Genomic DNA, 17,664 nt, shown 5'->3' on the forward strand with positions numbered 1-17,664 from the left:
TCTCTTCTGTTATTAAAACTAGTTTTAGTCCCCACTAGATGTGATGCTGCTGGTGCAGAATAGCTTTCAAAATCCTGATCATACATGATACATTTTGGATTTTTATGAACCTACTCTAACTGCCCATTTTCTCTTTATTAAAAAAAAAATCATTTATTTTTCGTCGTTGCATAATTTTTCCAGTATTTTTTATAACTTTTTTTTATAATTTAAATATATTTTTTTTATAATTCAGGAAGATCTTGGTGGAAAGAGCTGCAGTACAACTGTAAGCAGTTTAGTGGCTTTCATATTGACATCAACATGATCACTGAAATCAAACATCAAAGACTTTTTTCATTTTTTAATTATGAATTTTGTGTGTTGTGTGAGTGATTAAGAGAGAGATTTTCCTTTGATTTTGAGGTTGTACGGTGGAGTCTTGCCGTGTAGGTTCCTTTGTTGTCCATCAGTGTTCTGTACATGCACTCACTTTTCCTTGTTTGTTCAGGTGTGTTTAACTAAACCGATCCAGAGAGTGATCTTGCATTCATCCCAAAGGCCCCTCATTAATGTGTTTGAACCTGTGTGTGCTCATGTGACTGAAGTGTCCTCCAGGATTTCACTCACCTCGTCTCCAGAGACAATAATCAGTAAAACCTCTTTGCGTCTGTTTCCTCTCTGTCGTTCACCTGTGCTAATAACATCACGGTTGTATGCTTGATCAGAAATGACATGTAGTATTTTTGTTATACCACGTTATAAATCCAGCTTCGTTGTGTCTGAATAATGACGAATATTAGTGCTCTGGTTGAAATTCAACCTTTCCCTGCTTGGAAAAGGATAATGCCAGAGTTGTCACTTACATTGGATATCATTGCTTTGGGCAGGAGAAAGAGCTTCTCTCCAGCATGTGTGTTTCTTTTCCTGCAGACTTCTTTTTTTTTGGTAAACGTTAGACATGGCTCTTTCCCTTAGGGGCGGTAATGGCATTCTCCATGACAACGGCAGCGTGACATGGCTGTGCCCTTGAGGGCCAGGCATCTCCTCTGGGAGGAGCGCCGCGGAAACACGACAGGGTCAATGGTCACCTCCCATCATCCACCAGCAACCCATGCTCCTCTCTCTCTCTCTCTCGCTTCTCAGGTGGAGCAAGGAATGTTAGAGAAAGAGAGATAAAGAGAGGGAGACACAGAGAGAGAGAGAGACGAAGAGAAAGAAAGTCTTCAAGTGAGCCCACTCAGTCCAGGCCTGGCAAACAAGAAGCTTTAGCCACAGGCGGTTCTGGCTAGGTCTTGCATAGCTCCTTGCTGTTCCTTTAAGGCCAGGGCTGGATCAATACATATAGTAGTGCAGATTCTTTTGGCACCCAAGTATAGCTATGCAGTATTGCCCCAAGGTATGGGTCCATTAAAGACATAACTGTGTGTGCATGTGAGCAAAGTGGACTGAGTTTATTCAGGAAGGTGCTGAAAAGCTTGGCATAAAACCCAGGCTTACACTAAAGATATTCTTTTTTGTCCCCTTTTCTTTTTTCTGGAAATGCAAGAAATTATCTCATCTCTAATAAATATTACATGTATTTCTTACTCACGGCATGTCCCTGAATGGGTATGGATTTTTGAACAGCAATAGCCTACGGGAAAATAACTCTGACACTAAAAAAAACAAAACAAAACAAAAAACCCCAACTGAGTATTAGAATAATGTTCCATATAATTTCAGTTAAATATATAAAATGCTTTTTGTCTATTTTGTCTTTGTAAGCAGCGATTTTATAAAAAAAAGAAAAAAAAAAATCTCAAAAAGAGATGGTGTCAGGCTCGTGCATTTTAAAAGCTAAGCTCTTCTGCCACCTGGTGACTAAAATCCAGACCAGAATATGAGACAGCTCTTTTTTACAGTATTATTGATATCTGGAAGCATACAAACAGGCATTCTGAAAGAGAAAATAAATTTCAAACATGCAGAAAATAAGCCTATAATTGCAATTAAAGACACAAAAAAAGAAGCTCTCGCATAGAGTTGTGTTTGTGTTGGCACATGCTGAATGAAAATGGTTTAAAAAATAAAAAATAAAAAAATAAACCCCACACAGGACATTTTCCCTCATGTCCTATGAATTTGGCCTTCTTCATAACAGAAAATGTTTATGCTCAACATGTATATAAATCATTTTGTAACAAAAATCAGACATTTGACAGTGAGCACAAACCTTAAAAAGAAAAGAATAAAAACTGATGATGTTCTTAGAAATTATTCAGTCTGGTGTCCACAGTCAGGCCCAACTGTGAACCAGGACTTTCATTCAAACATCTGAGAGGAAGCAGGTCAGGCACCTGTAGAAGAATAAGAGAAATGTTTCTAAGTCACAGGGCCTCTAGCAAGCAGACAGGCAGTGGAAGACAGTCAGACATGTGAATATAATTATTAGTGAGTTCTAAAGTAAGTCATCACAGTAAAGAGACTTAACTAAACTACCAGTCGAGTACAGAACTCACCATACTGATATGTGGACCGAGGTGGTGATGGAAGCAAACCATGTGCACCACTGGAAAGTTGAGGACCTTTACTGCATTGAGATCTCTGGACAGCTATTGCTACTGCCTGAGCAAATCTGGAAGGGGCTGCACTCTTCTTTTCCAGACTGTTCTGTTCAGGCCTAGGTGAAGTAGGCTCGTCTTGAAGGGTCTCCCTGAATACATTAATTTGCCCATTCAGGGCAACTGTAGGGCTTGATATTTGGGAGGACAGCAAAGAGGGGGATGTAGTATCCTCTCTTTCATTCTCCATTATCGCTATGTCTTCATTGAAAAAGACAGGTGGAGGAGGTGGAGGGAAACTGCCCTCCTCCTTCTCCTCTTCTTCTTGCACCACTTCCTCCTCAGCTTTCGTCTCATCGGCGCACGTGTCTGCGCTGGAATTATCGACAAATTCCTTCTGAGGTTCTGAGTGGATGTGATCTTCAGTATGAACCTCTCCATAACTGCACCCTGAAATCACCTCTGATGAGACCTCATAGCCCACCTCTTCCCTCTCCTTTTCAGAGGTGTCCCTAGCCTCCGACAGAGGTGGACTGGGTAAGTTCTGATCAGTTAAATCATGCAAAAGTGGAGGAGAAGCCAGGTTGTCAGGAAGCTGAATCTGCTGAGAGGAGGTATCCGGACCGGGTGCAGGGTCTTCACTCCCCGATGTGTCTGGTGAATATCGTTTCTCATCAGTATCTACTTGATTATTCCCAACCTCATGAGACGTTTTGCTCTCTGGGGTATCTTTAGGTGATATACAGCACTGGTCTGGAAGATCTCCGGTAAGATCTTGTGTTTTCTTCAGAGGGATAACTTTAAATGTGGTCATCCCCCTCTTCTCAGCTGGATACTCCCATTCACTCTCAGTTGGAAGGTTAGATTTGAAAGCGGATTCAACATCTGTGCAGAAAACTTCACTATTTGGACACCTTGGGGTCATGGGGGTAAAGGAGGAGCCATTTTGAAATTTGGGGAAAGTGGCAGAGTTCTTCAAACGTCTGACCAGTGTTTCTCTAGAAACAGAAGACATCAGGACTTTGGCAAGGTTGCAGCGGGCGCTGGAGAAGTCTTTGCCTCGTAACATAGGCAGATAGGGATCAGCCACTTCGTGGAGATGAGCCAGTGATTGCTGTAAGGAGGATGATCCTGACTTTGGCTGTAAAGGGCGTGCCAGTGAAGATGGTGATCTGTTTACACACTCTGACTCATCACTTTCTTTTAGTTCCTCCGGAGTGTTCAGGGACTTGACAGTTTCTAAAGAAACAGGAAAGACTTAGCAACAGTTTTCATCTTAATTATTCATTTTTAAAAGGTCTTGGACCCAAAAATCTGTGTGCAGATACTTCTAAATGATTAAAAACCCTTACTTTTTTGTACACACATAGGAATAACTTTAAATGAAGAAATTGACTATAAATGGTTAATATTGTGGCACTCAACAGTTGGTATCAGTTCAGGAGAATAATGGTCTTTATCTGGAAGCAGATAAAGCAAGGACTGAGCAAACCAAACAAGAAGGCCTTTGGTAAACTCCAAGCGTTGTCTGAACATCCTTAGAAGAACCTAAAGATGGAGCTTCAAGGATGCTTTCCATCCTTGATTTGAATAACCTCGTCAAAGTCTTGTAGAAACTTACCTAAGAGGAGACCGAATTAAAGATCTAAATAATCTCATAGAGTAAAGATTTCAATTCTTGAGTTCTTCAGTTTTGCATTTAGGCTTTTTCAATGTAGATTGATGGGGAAAGAATGCTACATTATTAATTTGTGTGCAAAAAGTAAAGAGGATTTAAATTATTTCTGAGGCAACGGTATATCATTAAGATGTAGGCTTACATAGTATACAGAAATATACATTAAAATATTGATATGATTATCAATCATTTTAATAATAAAATAATCTAGAAAAGTGTGCACATAAAACTGTTACATTTATCTTAAGATGTATTGTCTAAATGAGTAAGCAGAAGAATAAACTTCAAGGACTCGAACATTATACTTTAAAACACATAACTATATTATTTAGCAAAGAAAGAACTAAACATGCAAGATTTTAAAAAGTCACTTTGGAATCAACAGAATTAATAATTCATTTTAACCAAATGCTCTTCTTGGTGGCTTCTTTATCATTTAAAAGGCACAATAACTAACTCTAGTCTAACCCATTAATAGGAAATCACACACAAATTAGAAAAAGCAAAGTACAGAATTATCAGAGAAATATGGATCAGTAGTATAAGCAGACAGCTGAACAGCACAAATGGACAGCTTATAAATGTAGAAGGCGTGAATACAGTGCCCGCCATAATCTTTGGGACAAAAAACACAACTTGTTGTTTTTCCTTTGTGCTGTGCACCATCACAGTGGATTGTAAGGTGTAGATATGACAAATGAGGTAAACATAACATCTGAAGCTGAAGCTTAAGTTTTGAATGTGTAATTTATAGATTTTCACTGTAATTTTAATCTCATTTTAAATATGAGATGTGAGGAAGACTGTCATTAGGATAAAAAAAAAAATCTAAATAAACCTATCAGAGAAAAAGCAGAAACTCTACAAGTGGCTAAATCAATATTCTGGTGTTAAAAAGAATAAATGCACTGACTAGTTCAAAGGAAAACTAAAGTACGCAACAACAATAACCCAAAGCAACCCAAGAGTTCCTAAAAGTAAAGGCAAATCTTTCAATGGCCAAGTCAGTCACCTGATCTGAACCCAAAACAGCATTCCTTTCCATGATTAAATATCAAACTCAATACGGCAGCAACTGAAGGTGGCTGCAGTGAAGGTCTTTATATCTCAATTTATGTTAGATTCTCCCATTAGCTAACATTAACCTCTGAAAATGTCTAATTCTTTTTATAAAACCAACATTTGTGTCTTTGTCTCAAATGTTATAGAGGGCACTGTGTGTCCATATAAGCCACCAAAAAGATCTACAAAAGCCACTAAGACGGGAAGGAGGAAGAAGAGGCCAACGCAGGAAGAAGATGGAGAGGAGCAATAGGGTGATGGAAGGAGGAGAGCAAAAAGTGACAGGGGTGGTGGCAGCAGCAGCACCAGCAGCAGCAGCAGCCCTCAATTACCTCCTTGGGATGGCACAGAGTCTGTAAGCAGGGAGGAGACAAAGCTTCAGTCTAATAGCTTCCTAACTAACATCCAAGATGTTTAGAACCACCTCATACTGAAGAGACTCCGTTAAATGTTCTGCCACGGATGCAAAAATCCTGTTATGTTAAAGATCAGATTGTAGGGGATCATGTTTACGCAAGCGTAGGAGATCAGGAGTGTGTTTAATGTCCATCTACCTTTGGCTGGGAGTTGTTTTTTCAGCATCACATTGACACTAGCTCAGCAGTGTGGCATGTGTTGTGGTTTAAAGAAAACGAAGGAGTGAACCAAGACAATGAGGCTGCTGTTCACAATTACACTGTTATTTAGATCACCGAAAGAAAGCTTTTTTAAAAAAGTGATCAATTTACTTATTCTCACTTAGTTATTATTAGCAGTTTTTAACTAAAAATGAAATCAAGAGCCAAATCTGTAGCAGATCATTAAAAAGAAAGCATGTCCACAGAGAACCTGGACCCAGGCAGGAGACACATTTCAGACAGTAATACAGGGGAATGAAAGCTTGAAGCTGAGGACAGACTGGAGCCAATATGTCTTATGAACAAGGCCCTGGGTCATTTCACACAGGGTTCAACTGTATGGACCGATAAATGCTATGTTTTTTTTGTCAGATTTAACTGCCAAATCTCCCATTTGAAGGCATTTTCTTTGATAATTTTCATCTTAATTTCATTTCTTTCTTGAACCCCTCTGAGGTTTTGAGGATTCATCTCTGTTTAAACACATTTGATTTCCAATTTGACAGCATTTCAGTAAAAATGACCTTTTACTGAAATACTGCAAAAGGGCAATTTTACAGGGATTACTTCACAAGCATAGTTTACTTGTTTACTTGCAGACAGTCACCACTAGGTAGCAACATAAACAGCTTGCCCTATAAGAGATGAAGCAATGAGACTGACAATAATTTGTCAGTTTAAAGTGAAAGACTGGCTCCATTATCTCAATTAATGCCTGGAATCTTTTTTTTTTTTTTTTTTTTTTTTTTCCACAGCGCCACCATTTTGCATTCATGATTTTACCTTTAGTATCTGTCAGCAGCTCCTGGAGTGTGTTTGCACAGGGAGGTGGTGGGGCCCTCCTCTTGGTACTTCTTAAGGTAGATCCTTCAGAGCTCTACAGAGACACAATGGTATCATTGGCATATGTCCCAAGTATTTCCATTTATATAGTGGTTCCTTTATTCTTTCACAGTTTGACCAGTGTTCTCATTTTTACAAAAAGATTTTTCAGGATGTTCTGGTCGTGTTCCATTTTCATCCCTGCCACCAACTAACCTGTGCTCCTCCTAAATTGCAGGTGCTGAAGTTACTGACACTCTGAGAAACAGCAACTGGTGGCGGGGGGGCTTGCCTCTTCTTGGGCTTTTCTATAGGCAAGGTGTTGGAAGATGAAATGCTCTCCGAATTCATACGGAGTACCGCTTGTTTCCTGGGTCCTGGAGAAGCAGGAGCACTTACTGCGCCCTGCTACACGTGAAATGTAAATGCTGGTCATCAGTAAAAGTTGATCAATAAAGAATAAAGCAAACATCGTTGTCCTCACAGACTGACAATATACCATTTCGTGTTTCTTCTTCCTTCTTCTAAATAAGCTGAAGAATCCTTTCTTTTCCTTCCATTTCTTCTCCTTTTTTGGCAGGTCTAGGGAATGAAAAGGATCTGATTGGTAAGTGATATACAGTATAAACCCTGAATGGCGAGCCACTATATGAAATTGTTTGGGTTGGTTACCTTGCAGTGGAAGTGAGATGACTTCTGCTGGTGTGACAGTTGTTACAGACAGAAAACAAAGTTGCCAAAACAGATGAATTAGGTTAATATTTACACAGGAGCAGGTGTATTGCAGGAATAAAAGATATGTGACTACGACTACTAAGACAGCAAGGTTTTGTGAGACATGGCATCATGGGAAGATGTTTTTTTAAGAAATAAACAACTTATCTATGGATCCCATAACATATACAACATGTTGCATTTGGCTTCTTCTTCCAAAGGTTACAGTGCAAATTGATGGTACTGAATTACTCACTAAATACTTTATTAGGAACACCACATTACTGCAGGGTCAGGCCAACTCTTTTGGTTCCAAACAGGCTCAGCTCTTGCCATCATGGATGCCACATGATGTTAGACAAACTTGCTTGTTGCTGATGACTGCACGTCATATCTCTGAGACAGTCAGGTGCACGTGGTCATGAAGCTTAACTACTGAATTCATATCAAGTGATCATGTTCATAAAACCAGTTTGATGGCTCTTGCTTTGTGCGATGTTGCATTTCCCAAACAGCAACCTTGGACTGTTGACACAAGCGGCTTGGCTCCAGGGATTTGTGCTGCTGACACCCAGTTATGAGCCACCATCTGCAGCCCTCAACAGAAAAGGCCAAAGCCATGTTTTTCCAGTTTTTAATTGTTCCATTTTGTTTAGACTTTGTTTACTGCAGACTTAGAGGTTTGTGCTTCACAGGAGTGAAACCTGGAATGGACTCGTCCTGTTTAGACTGTTTGCTGAATCTGGCTTCTGTCATCAAACAGTTTCCGTCTGCTTCATGTTTTTTGCTTCTAAGCATTTCCCATACACTCATGGGAAAAAAATCCACAGAAAGCAGCAGTGTTAATCTCCAGTGTTAAATTAACACTAGAGAGTGTCTATATGGGTCCACACCTCTGAGTGTTAAATACAACACTGTTGAGTGTTAAATTAACACCTTTGACAGTGTTATATGTTTAAAAGTAACCTAGTCAGTTTTGAAGATTAACAATGGCTAACACTGAGCAGTGCTGATTTTCTAACACTGGAAAATAACTCAAAATGTTAGAAATATTCCAGTGTTAGAAAATCAGCACTGCTCAGTGTTAGTCTTTGTTAATCTTCAAAACTGACTAGGTTACTTTTAAACATATAACACTGTCAAAGGTGTTAATTTAACACTCAGAGGAGTGGACCCATATAGACACTCTCTAGTGTTAATTTAACACTGGAGATTTTGCTGTGTACTTAAGGCAGAACAAACAGTGATACCATACTCAAAGTAATTGACATCTAATTTCCCCCAACTTTAAGCCTTTAACTATTTATGTTAACATAAACAAAAGTTTCTGATGTGTACCTGCTGTGTTTATGCTGTACAGCTTTAACATTATTACCCAACAGGGGGACAATAGAAATGAGGTTTTCCCAACAAAATAAAATACACAAGCCAGTGTGACATTACCTGAATTAAATCGTGGTAAAAAACATCACAGGTCTTTTAAATATTTAGAGGGACATAAGATCACAGGACTGCTGACTAGCAGCTTTCACATCCTTCATACCTGTTTCTGCTGTCTTGGGCTGATGATGGTCAGTGAGGTCTTTACCCCCTGTGTCTTTGGCAAACACTTCCCTGAGTCCGTGGTCATTTAAGCTCTTAGTCAGGTCCAGCAGCTCTTTGGACTGAGAGTCTTTCAGTAATATGGTTGTTTCTACTTTAAACTCACACTTGTCACACACCAACGGCAGCAGCATCTGCAGCGGCAGTTTGGGATCGACTCGCACCACAGTCTTATGGGATTTATTGTAGTTGATCAACAGACGTATTGTTGCCTGCAATGAGAAACAACCATTAACATATACTCATTGTGATGAAGCGCGATGAAGCAACGGTTTACTTTACAACTTTCCCCCTCCTTTTTTACCTCAGGCACGTATGGCCCCTTGAGCTTTTCCTCCATCCCTTTGGGCTTCAGCACAATCTTCTCAGCTTCTACCGAGCCAATAGTAGAGTTTGGTTTGAAACTTATGTTGCTCTTGTTGGGAGATAGAATATCAACAGTATAGTCTGAAGGATTCAGATGGTTACTTGCACAGAAAGTCACTATAAAGTCCATCAGTGGTTTACTGTGAAGATGAGAATTTAAGGATTATCTTAACATGTTTTGCACTTTGTGAAAATCATTGCTGTTGCAGCAGTTATTTATTTTTTTAAACTGTGATATGACCCACCTTCCATGCACTGTGACACTCTTCTCCAGCCCACCTGGCAGAACCACGCACAGCAAATGGTCTCTTTGCAGTGGACCCACCTCCTCGCTCATCTCTGTGAACCTCAGAGGAAGTCACGGGGACGCACAAGATCTGAAGTTGTTCCCAGTGTCAGACAAATGACCTGTAAGCCATTTACATTCCTAAATATGATTAAAACATGACCTCCCACAAACTAACAGAAACCAAATGGCCACCATACTTCACTATTTGGCAACAGCTAATTATCATCTTTAAATTAGTCTTGCATTTTATGAATTTATGACTTATCAATAAAGGGTCTTTACTGTTTGTTATTCAGTTTACTGACTGCCAGCGACATACTGGGAAATAAGTTTATCTTGTATGGTGACCTACGTTTATGAGTCAGTCCATGAAAAATTAACACTGTCTCTATTGTGACAGTGTTCATTTCCTGGTTGTATAGTATTTAGAGTGTCATGTGGTTATTTCCTGTAACCCACTACTATGGACTTAAAGGGCCTGTAGATTGGACATTTTTCCATAGTATCACATTTACATGGCTCCATTATGTATACTAAAGTTGAAACCCCAGCTGTTTCTGAGGATGTCAGGTGGAACACTTTCTCAGATTCAACTGACCTCATATGGAATTACTCTATTGTCACATTTACTTTGTAGTATTTATACATCCAGTCACATGAACTTGTAAGACTGAAATTGCTCATTCAAAGGTGAAGAACTGAAAAAAAACGTTTGTGTGTTTGAGTTCCCCCCGCCATTCTTAGAATTACAAGGTAAAGAAACAGGAAACATGAAAGCAATGATAAAGCGCTCTATTGGCCCACATACGAACCCCTTAAGTGAAATATGACGAAAAATAAGTAAAAAGGAGAGAGCCTGAAATCTAAATTGCGATTACTGCCGTGATTCCGTTTTCCCACGTCTCAACCTCCGCCATGAACTGAAGGTTGCCTATCTGGGTACATGTGAGGACACCTCACCTCCTTCATGGGATTCCATTACGCTCTGTCCTCACCTTTGACCTTGTGTTGTTCTCTGCCATTGCTTAGACGCAGTCTCTCAAATAGCTCGATTAAAAGCCAACGCCCCGATGTGTGTTTGAAAAAGAGCTGCTCAGCGGAGCGTGCTACAAAACAGCTGCATGTCTCCGCTCATCAACACGCGCGTGTCACAGGCCGCTGAAGCGCGCGCACAGACGCTGGTACACTGAACAGCCAAACTAAACCTGTAGTCCTTTACTACACCCGAACAAAGGGATACCGATATACACACCGGACACCTGAATTATCAGTAACAATTAGAACGCTATTTTTTATTTGCATTTTAAGCAGTTAGCCTAGTTATCTCGTTAAATTTAAACTATCTAAAGGAACAATTTATTCCACTATTAGCCTTCACCGAATAACCAACAGTTAAAAACTCGGTAGAAACTTATCCTACATGCACAACAAATTTGTGTGAATAAATACACAGTACATGATCCGCTCAGCCTGTCTGTCTTCAGCCATGTCGTTCAGGCAGTAATGCTGAGCACCAAATAAGCTTAGGCTACTCTGTTTCTTGAGTAAGAAGGATTAGTGCTTTTAAAAGGCTGCATCTCTACCCGCAGTCACATTCAAAGACACAGGAATGATTCATTGTATATGCACTCATAACACTATTACACTCACCTGTGTCCAGACATTGGTCCCATTCTCTTTCAGGTTTCTCCTCTGTATTGTTAAGTGATGGGAGGAGAGAAGGAGAGGGGCAGGGGAATTCTCTCACTCTGTAAGCCAGCCACACCCACAGGCCCTGCCCAGTCATGTGATGGCACTTTGCATGTTTGTTTATGTGCATGGCTACTGTGTGTATGCTTTGTGGGTGTTGGTGTTGAGGAGGACAAGGAGGATTGATATCTGCATCTGCATGTGTGATAACCTGGTGAACCAACTTTAAACTCTGCCCCATCAGTGCTGAAAGACTTTGCCACTCATTTTGTAAAAAAAAACCCCTCTAATCCATATAAGCTACTGATCCTCTCTATTGAGTCGGGCTAAATTATGACATCTCAGCAAGAGCCCATCATATTGTATAGCATGCAGGAACCAGTGCTGTTCTGTATACATGCAAATAAACTTTTACCCCATTGCACAGAATACATGAAACAAACTTAAGCTACAGTGGTGATTCAGCTATCATCAGTGTTGTACTGGTCTTTCACAGTGTTTTGCACCATTAGAAAATTGCATTTTCTTGCTGGTACTTAGTCCACTACATTATATAACTGTGCTATAAATTGAGTCAAGCTGGGTCAATACCCTCAGGGCTAATGTCTTCTGGGTAATGTAGTAAATCTCTTGTTGAGTAGCTGTAGGAGCGTTGAACAAGGAATGTAAGCTAAAAAATAACACAAGGAACACTTTAAGCAGTTGTTACCATCCTTTGGTGGGTGACAGGGCAGGATCTCCCAAGAATTAAAATTGACCCATTCTTGTGCTCCTATGCCAGTTCAATAATTTCTTAACACCTTGCAAATGGATTTGGCTCAGATTCAATTAAAATATTGTATAGTTTTTTTGTTAACTAAACAAGGTTTATAAACACTTAAACCTAACCCTAGAGATTGTGAACACTGGACCCTGGAAACTTAGTCTGTGTGTAGAGCTTTTAAGCAAGTGTAAGCATTCTGAAGCTGAATTTAAAAGGCAAATGGTCAAACTTTTATCAGGTAAAAACTGTTAAAATGCTGGCACGTTATTACTGAGCCGAGATGGAAACTATTTCAAGCAAGTCTGTCTGCCTAGAAAGTTTTTATAATATATAGTAAGTACTTATGTCTTTGTCTGTTTATGGTCTACGCATGATTGCAATACTTTTGGACATAGTTGTTGTCTCAGTCTACCAAAAATAAGCTTGCATACCTACCATCAAATCTCTGTTACAGTCACAGTTTTGTATTTTTTTCTTTTTAAATGGGGTTAGGGTTAGCTATAAACCATCGCTTTAACTTACGGAAGGATTCTTGGATTTTCTTTTTTCTAAATAATATTTGATTAGTCAAGCCTTCCTTACAGAGGATGTTTATAAGACAATAATGAATAACTGAAACTCAAGCCAGGCTCCTGCATCATCCCACAGAGCCCTTTATTCATCTTTATACAGTAGGTGAGCAGGAACAGGCTGTTAAGTGGGAGTTTTAATCAAATTAAGAACAGGGAACACATGTCCACACCGACTGTAATCTTGTAATCTCATCACCAGTCTGTCAGTGGAGACTCAGTGGGCTACAGGAGCTGACTGCAGTAAACAGATCACCATGTGACTGTCTAGGTTAATGACTAACAGATGAATAGAAAGAATGTTTAATCACGTCACTCTGTTTCATCTTTTAGCATGTTGTGAAATGGAAGAAGGCCATGTCATGTGTACATATGCACTTTGCCTCAAAGCTTTAGCTCCACTGTGAGATAAACAGGTAGAAGGTGTCACATTGTTTCCATCTTGTTGCCTTACACTAAATGCTTTCACTTCATGTTCATGTCAGCAGATCTGTTAACCCTGGTATAGTTATGTGTAAGAAAAAAGGTGATGATGCAGACAACAATATGTTATCCTCTATTTGTTGGTAGGCTTATGTAAATGCTATTCTTGCATAAATTTATGTAAACCTGGGAAGCCTTTAATCAAGCAGTGTAAATGATGTGTGCTATTCAGTCTGTATTCTCTATTCATCTTGAAAACACACTGTGTGGGCACACAAAAAAGTGTTTTTGTTTTCCTGTTAGACTTTTCCCAAATGTCCAACAGGAAGACAAGCAAAGAGAGAGGGCTAATTTGGAGCTTTACACAAAGCGACAAAGCCAAATGGGATCCTGTCCTTTGAACAAAGTGACAGGCTACAACCTAATTATGACAACCCACAGTCTGAACAAGGTTCCCAAATTCCTCACTGTGCCACTAATGAAACACGGCACAGTCGCAGAGAGCTGCCAAGGAGGACATATTTGAACCCAACTTTGGAAACATTGTTTGGCGCTTCTTGTGTGTCCCTGCAGTATTTTAGATTATTTATTCAATTCAGTGCTTTGCAAGCTTAACTTTTTTAAACAATCTTCTCTAATCTCATTATCTCAGTTAAGATTGTTTGCATGACTTGTCTTGATTACATCACTGACTGTCAGTGGAGTTTTATTCAAAGGCTTGTGCCATGTAGCAGCAATATTCAATGACCCTACAATCACTCTGGTACTTTGGTATACACAGGATTTCAAGGTGAATTCAATGGCAACAAGGATCTGAGGTCCTGTGCCTGCAAAAGAAGCCCAAACCGTCACCCCTCCAACATCATGTTTGAGAGCTGATGTGAGGTGTTAATGATGTTATGCTCTCTGTTTAGTTTTAACCAACCATGGTGCTGTGCATTGTTACCACACATCTCTACTTTGGTTTCATCTGTTCAAAGGACATTACCCCCAAAGTCTTGTGCTTTGTTCAGCTGCAACTTTATAATCATAAGCTGTGCTACAATGTTCCAAGGCCTTTTCCTTGCAACATTTATGCAGTCTGTGGGCTGTAGAGTCTGAGCATTGCACAGTTTGATCTTGAATGTCTTGCACTTGTGAAAAATGTTTCTAACCATAGAACGATGGAATTCGAATTGTTTTGAAATACATTTCACTTCCCAGAATCGATAGGCAGCAACAGTTGCGTCTTTCAGATTATTGCTGGTGGTGTTCCTCCTTGGCATTGTGTCTAAATTACACTTTAAAGAGCCATTTGATCAGTTTTTTCTAGGTAAGAAATTTTTCTTTTAAGTTTTAAGTTAGCCACAATTAAATGTAATTATAATAGGACATTAAGTTATAAATATACTAGCTTGCCAGCAATATCAAAAACCACAACTTCCCAGATCTGTTTTCTCATGCAAATATATTTTCATCTGAATGGGAATGGCTTCAAAATGGTACATGTTTTTTTGACTGCTCTCATTTTGATGTGTAAAACCTGACCTCGTCAGTGAGGGTTGGATCTGACTGTAGCCTGTATGCTCATGTGGTAGTGGCTAGCCTGCCCTGAAACCATACTGTGCTTTGTACTCCTTTGCCCTTTGTACTCATTTTTCACAAATTGTTATTTGTCTGTACTTATAAATATGCATAAACTCTGTTGAATCTAACATTATTCTAGTTCTGTTATGAAATGTTATGAGCTTGTTTATTTACATTTGCATTTACATTGCATATTAGCTATTTTGCAGCTGAGCTATAAATATTTCAAGTCGTGCTGGTTTGACTCAGCGGCATTCTGTCAGGACAAGCAAGGCAAGCAGTGCTTGCCTGGTCAAATCTAAAAATTAATATTGATTAAAACTTACCAAAGAGAAATCTATCTTTTATCTCAACCAGCATTGTGACATAAAGCCTGTTTTCACCAATGTTGCTGCTGTCTTATGCTCACAACTGACTGTTGTTGCTGTAATTGATTTGCTACAATAACAGCAACATTTATGTCCCTTTCCGTTAACAATGGCCGGAGCTTGTCAAGCTGAGAGGCCAGCAACGTGTCCTTGTTGTCTGCGCCTGCACATTGTGGATAAACCTCCAGTCTTTGACAAGGAAAGTGACAGGATACCAGCATGTGAGGCAAGCTGCTGCTGGTTCTGTTTTCTTTGCTCTGAGATGATTTATTAACTGTACTTGGGGCTAGCTTTACTAAGGTGTTCCTCCATTGTACTGACAGTATTTACACATAGAGCACAGCAGAAAGATTGCACGTAAGAGATCGCAACTCAGAGAATTTTGTGATTCTGTTGAAAATTTCTGGGAGTTTGTTCCTCAAGGCACAAAATATAGGGAGAAGAATATTTACATCAAGTGTGCAAACCGATTTAACAACATCTGCGATCTCTGTATCAGATTGGCAACCTGTCCAGGGTGTACCCTGCCCCTCTCCCTGTGGTAGCTGGTTAAGGCTCCAGCCCCTGCCCCGGCGACCCTGATAAGGATAAGTGGAAGAGGATGGATGGATAGTCTACTCTTAATTTTATTAACAGAAAACAAACGTGACATTACAAATACAATAAATTTCCACATACTAAAAAGCAACTTAACCTGATTGTTAAAATGTGTTTAGAGCAGCCGTTAACTGTGTTCTCATTGTGAAGTGAAACTCCCTGCATGCTACACTGAGCTCAAAGGTGTGTCCACTTCTGCTCATAGTGACTGTGAGGAGTGACTCTTTTTCATTTCCCAAATGGAGTCCACCTGTCTGTTCACTCAGCTATGATTATGCAACTTTCATGCCACCTAAAACTTAATTATAATGGTGGCTGTATTTCCTGTTGTGAAGGTGACAGCTTACTCCATACTGTGATTACGCTCGTTTCACAAGGGCTCCATTTTATTCCAACAACAGAGGAGAGCAAACTTTCCATAATATAGGCGTTACATAATCGAACTTCAATGTAATTACACAGTCTGTCCACCAGGTGTCATAAATCTACAAGAAAAACACACAGGGGTGTACAGGTCTGCACGTGAGCACGCACATGTCTGAAAAACCTAATCTCCGCTCCGTCTTCACCAAATTATCAGCAATCTATAAATATTTACCTTTTATATAGCGAGACAACAACCTGAACGTGAGCAAAACCTGCGCATTACAAGCAGTAAAAGCACATTTTAACTAATGTGGATAATAGAATTGAAGCCAAATTAAAAACGTGTAACCACTGCCGAAAAACATAGAAACAAAGTCACAGAGCATTTGTTATGTTTTATTTTTTTTGCAGCCAAATAACTGTAATATGTCGATATAGCTTTATGAAAAATAACAATCCAAAAGACCCATACTTTAAAAAAACGGGAAAATTAAAATAGTACGAACTTAAATATAAAGCGTTGCTTTTACATTCTGAATCTCTATTTCAAATTCTTAACGTTTGTGGATGACAACAGGTTGCTGGCTCTCTCTTTCACTTGTATTTTCTAGAAGTGTACGCTCAGGCCATCTTGCGGCAGTCACAGCTTTGAGTACATCCATTCCCAGTCTGTGATGTCTAACCAACCGGAAGCGCGGATTGATTCCTCCATGGCCAACAAGGGCGGATAGAAAAAAGGGAGAAATCAGACGAGTCCTTATTAAATAATAAGCTATTAAGCATCGACCGGAATTTGTCAATAGGAAGAGGAAAGCGTTCAAATCTTAAACTGAGTGATTCTCCGCTGGAAGAAGGGATTATTCTGAGGAATATGGGATCTACCTTCAGGGTCCTTACCTGCTGGGCACCGTAATGGTGGTGAGTGTTCACATCTTTTGAGAAGGGTCCCCCATCATTTTAGATGTTTCTTGTCCGAGGCAATAAGACTTTTCTGAACTCTTGTGTTGAGCAGTCTGTGGCATCAACATTAATGTTTTATATTCCAGTTTTGATATTCCTCCACTAATTGCCCGGGTGATAGATAGATATTAAAAGCCCGTGTTGCTGATATATATATATATATATATATATATATATATATATATATATATATATATATATATATATATATATGTGTGTGTGTGTGTGTGTGTGTGTGTGTGTGTGTGTGTGTGTGTGTGTGTACATATATTCCCCTTCTTCAAGATTGTTTTAATTACGCAGACATGCAGTCTTCACCAAATATACTATTTATATTTGTCTTGAGCTTAAGTTGTGTATTTTACTTCCATTTCCAAACAAATGTTGAAAGAAAAATGAATAACACATGACAGATAACCTTCACGTCGTGACAAACACGGGCTTCAAATATTAGCATCCTCACCGACGTGCTGGGAGGGACTAGCCCTCTTATTTACAGGCCCCTTCAGTGTGAAAATGTTGCTTACTCCTGACAGGAGTGACGCAAAGGGGTGACTGCATTTAAAGAGGTTTCATTGAGGTAAGCCAACAACTGAGGTGTCAACCGACAATAACGCCGACGTATTTATTTTTGGTACACCAGAAACTGTCAGTGTCAGGGATTGATTACAAGGAGCAGACACACATCTGC

The 17,664-nt window shown here is 39.5% G+C and overlaps 2 protein-coding genes across 6 annotated transcripts in view; one reads left to right on the forward strand and one right to left on the reverse strand.

The window, feature by feature from the left end:
* Positions 1-1,183: 1,183 nt before the first annotated feature.
* On the reverse strand, positions 1,184-11,383 carry LOC146681503 (uncharacterized). Of its 3 annotated transcripts, none has more exons than XM_085449032.1 (10): positions 11,323-11,383; positions 9,629-9,791; positions 9,322-9,523; positions 8,959-9,229; positions 7,374-7,397; positions 7,201-7,283; positions 6,918-7,106; positions 6,663-6,756; positions 2,481-3,761; positions 1,184-2,318 (listed from the first exon to the last, which is right to left on the reverse strand). In XM_085449032.1, exons 2-10 carry the CDS (start codon positions 9,718-9,720, stop codon positions 2,311-2,313), a joined length of 2,244 nt encoding a protein of 747 aa, XP_085305158.1. In that variant the 5' UTR covers positions 9,721-9,791; positions 11,323-11,383; the 3' UTR covers positions 1,184-2,310. The 3 variants fall into 3 exon arrangements, with proteins under 3 accessions (XP_085305158.1, XP_085305156.1, XP_085305159.1); XM_085449030.1 differs by having other exon boundaries at positions 1,185-2,318; positions 6,918-7,109; XM_085449033.1 differs by lacking the exon at positions 11,323-11,383 and having other exon boundaries at positions 1,186-2,318; positions 6,918-7,109; positions 9,322-9,389; positions 9,629-9,670.
* Positions 11,384-16,667: 5,284 nt separating this feature from the next.
* The window catches only part of LOC146681504 (sodium channel protein type 2 subunit alpha-like), a 40,921-nt gene continuing 39,924 nt past the window's right edge, over positions 16,668-17,664 (forward strand). For all 3 annotated transcript variants that reach the window (XM_085448752.1, XM_085448751.1, XM_085448753.1), the window contains exon 1: positions 16,668-16,931. The gene's annotated coding sequence lies outside the window, so the exon portion shown is untranslated. The remainder of the gene's footprint in view (positions 16,932-17,664) is intronic.

The sequence above is a fragment of the Copadichromis virginalis genome, linkage group LG23, assembly GCF_057382275.1.
Source record: "Copadichromis virginalis isolate Kocher_CV1m ecotype Utaka linkage group LG23, C_Virginalis_male_GT1.1, whole genome shotgun sequence".
NCBI classification, from domain to species: Eukaryota; Metazoa; Chordata; class Actinopteri; order Cichliformes; family Cichlidae; genus Copadichromis; species Copadichromis virginalis.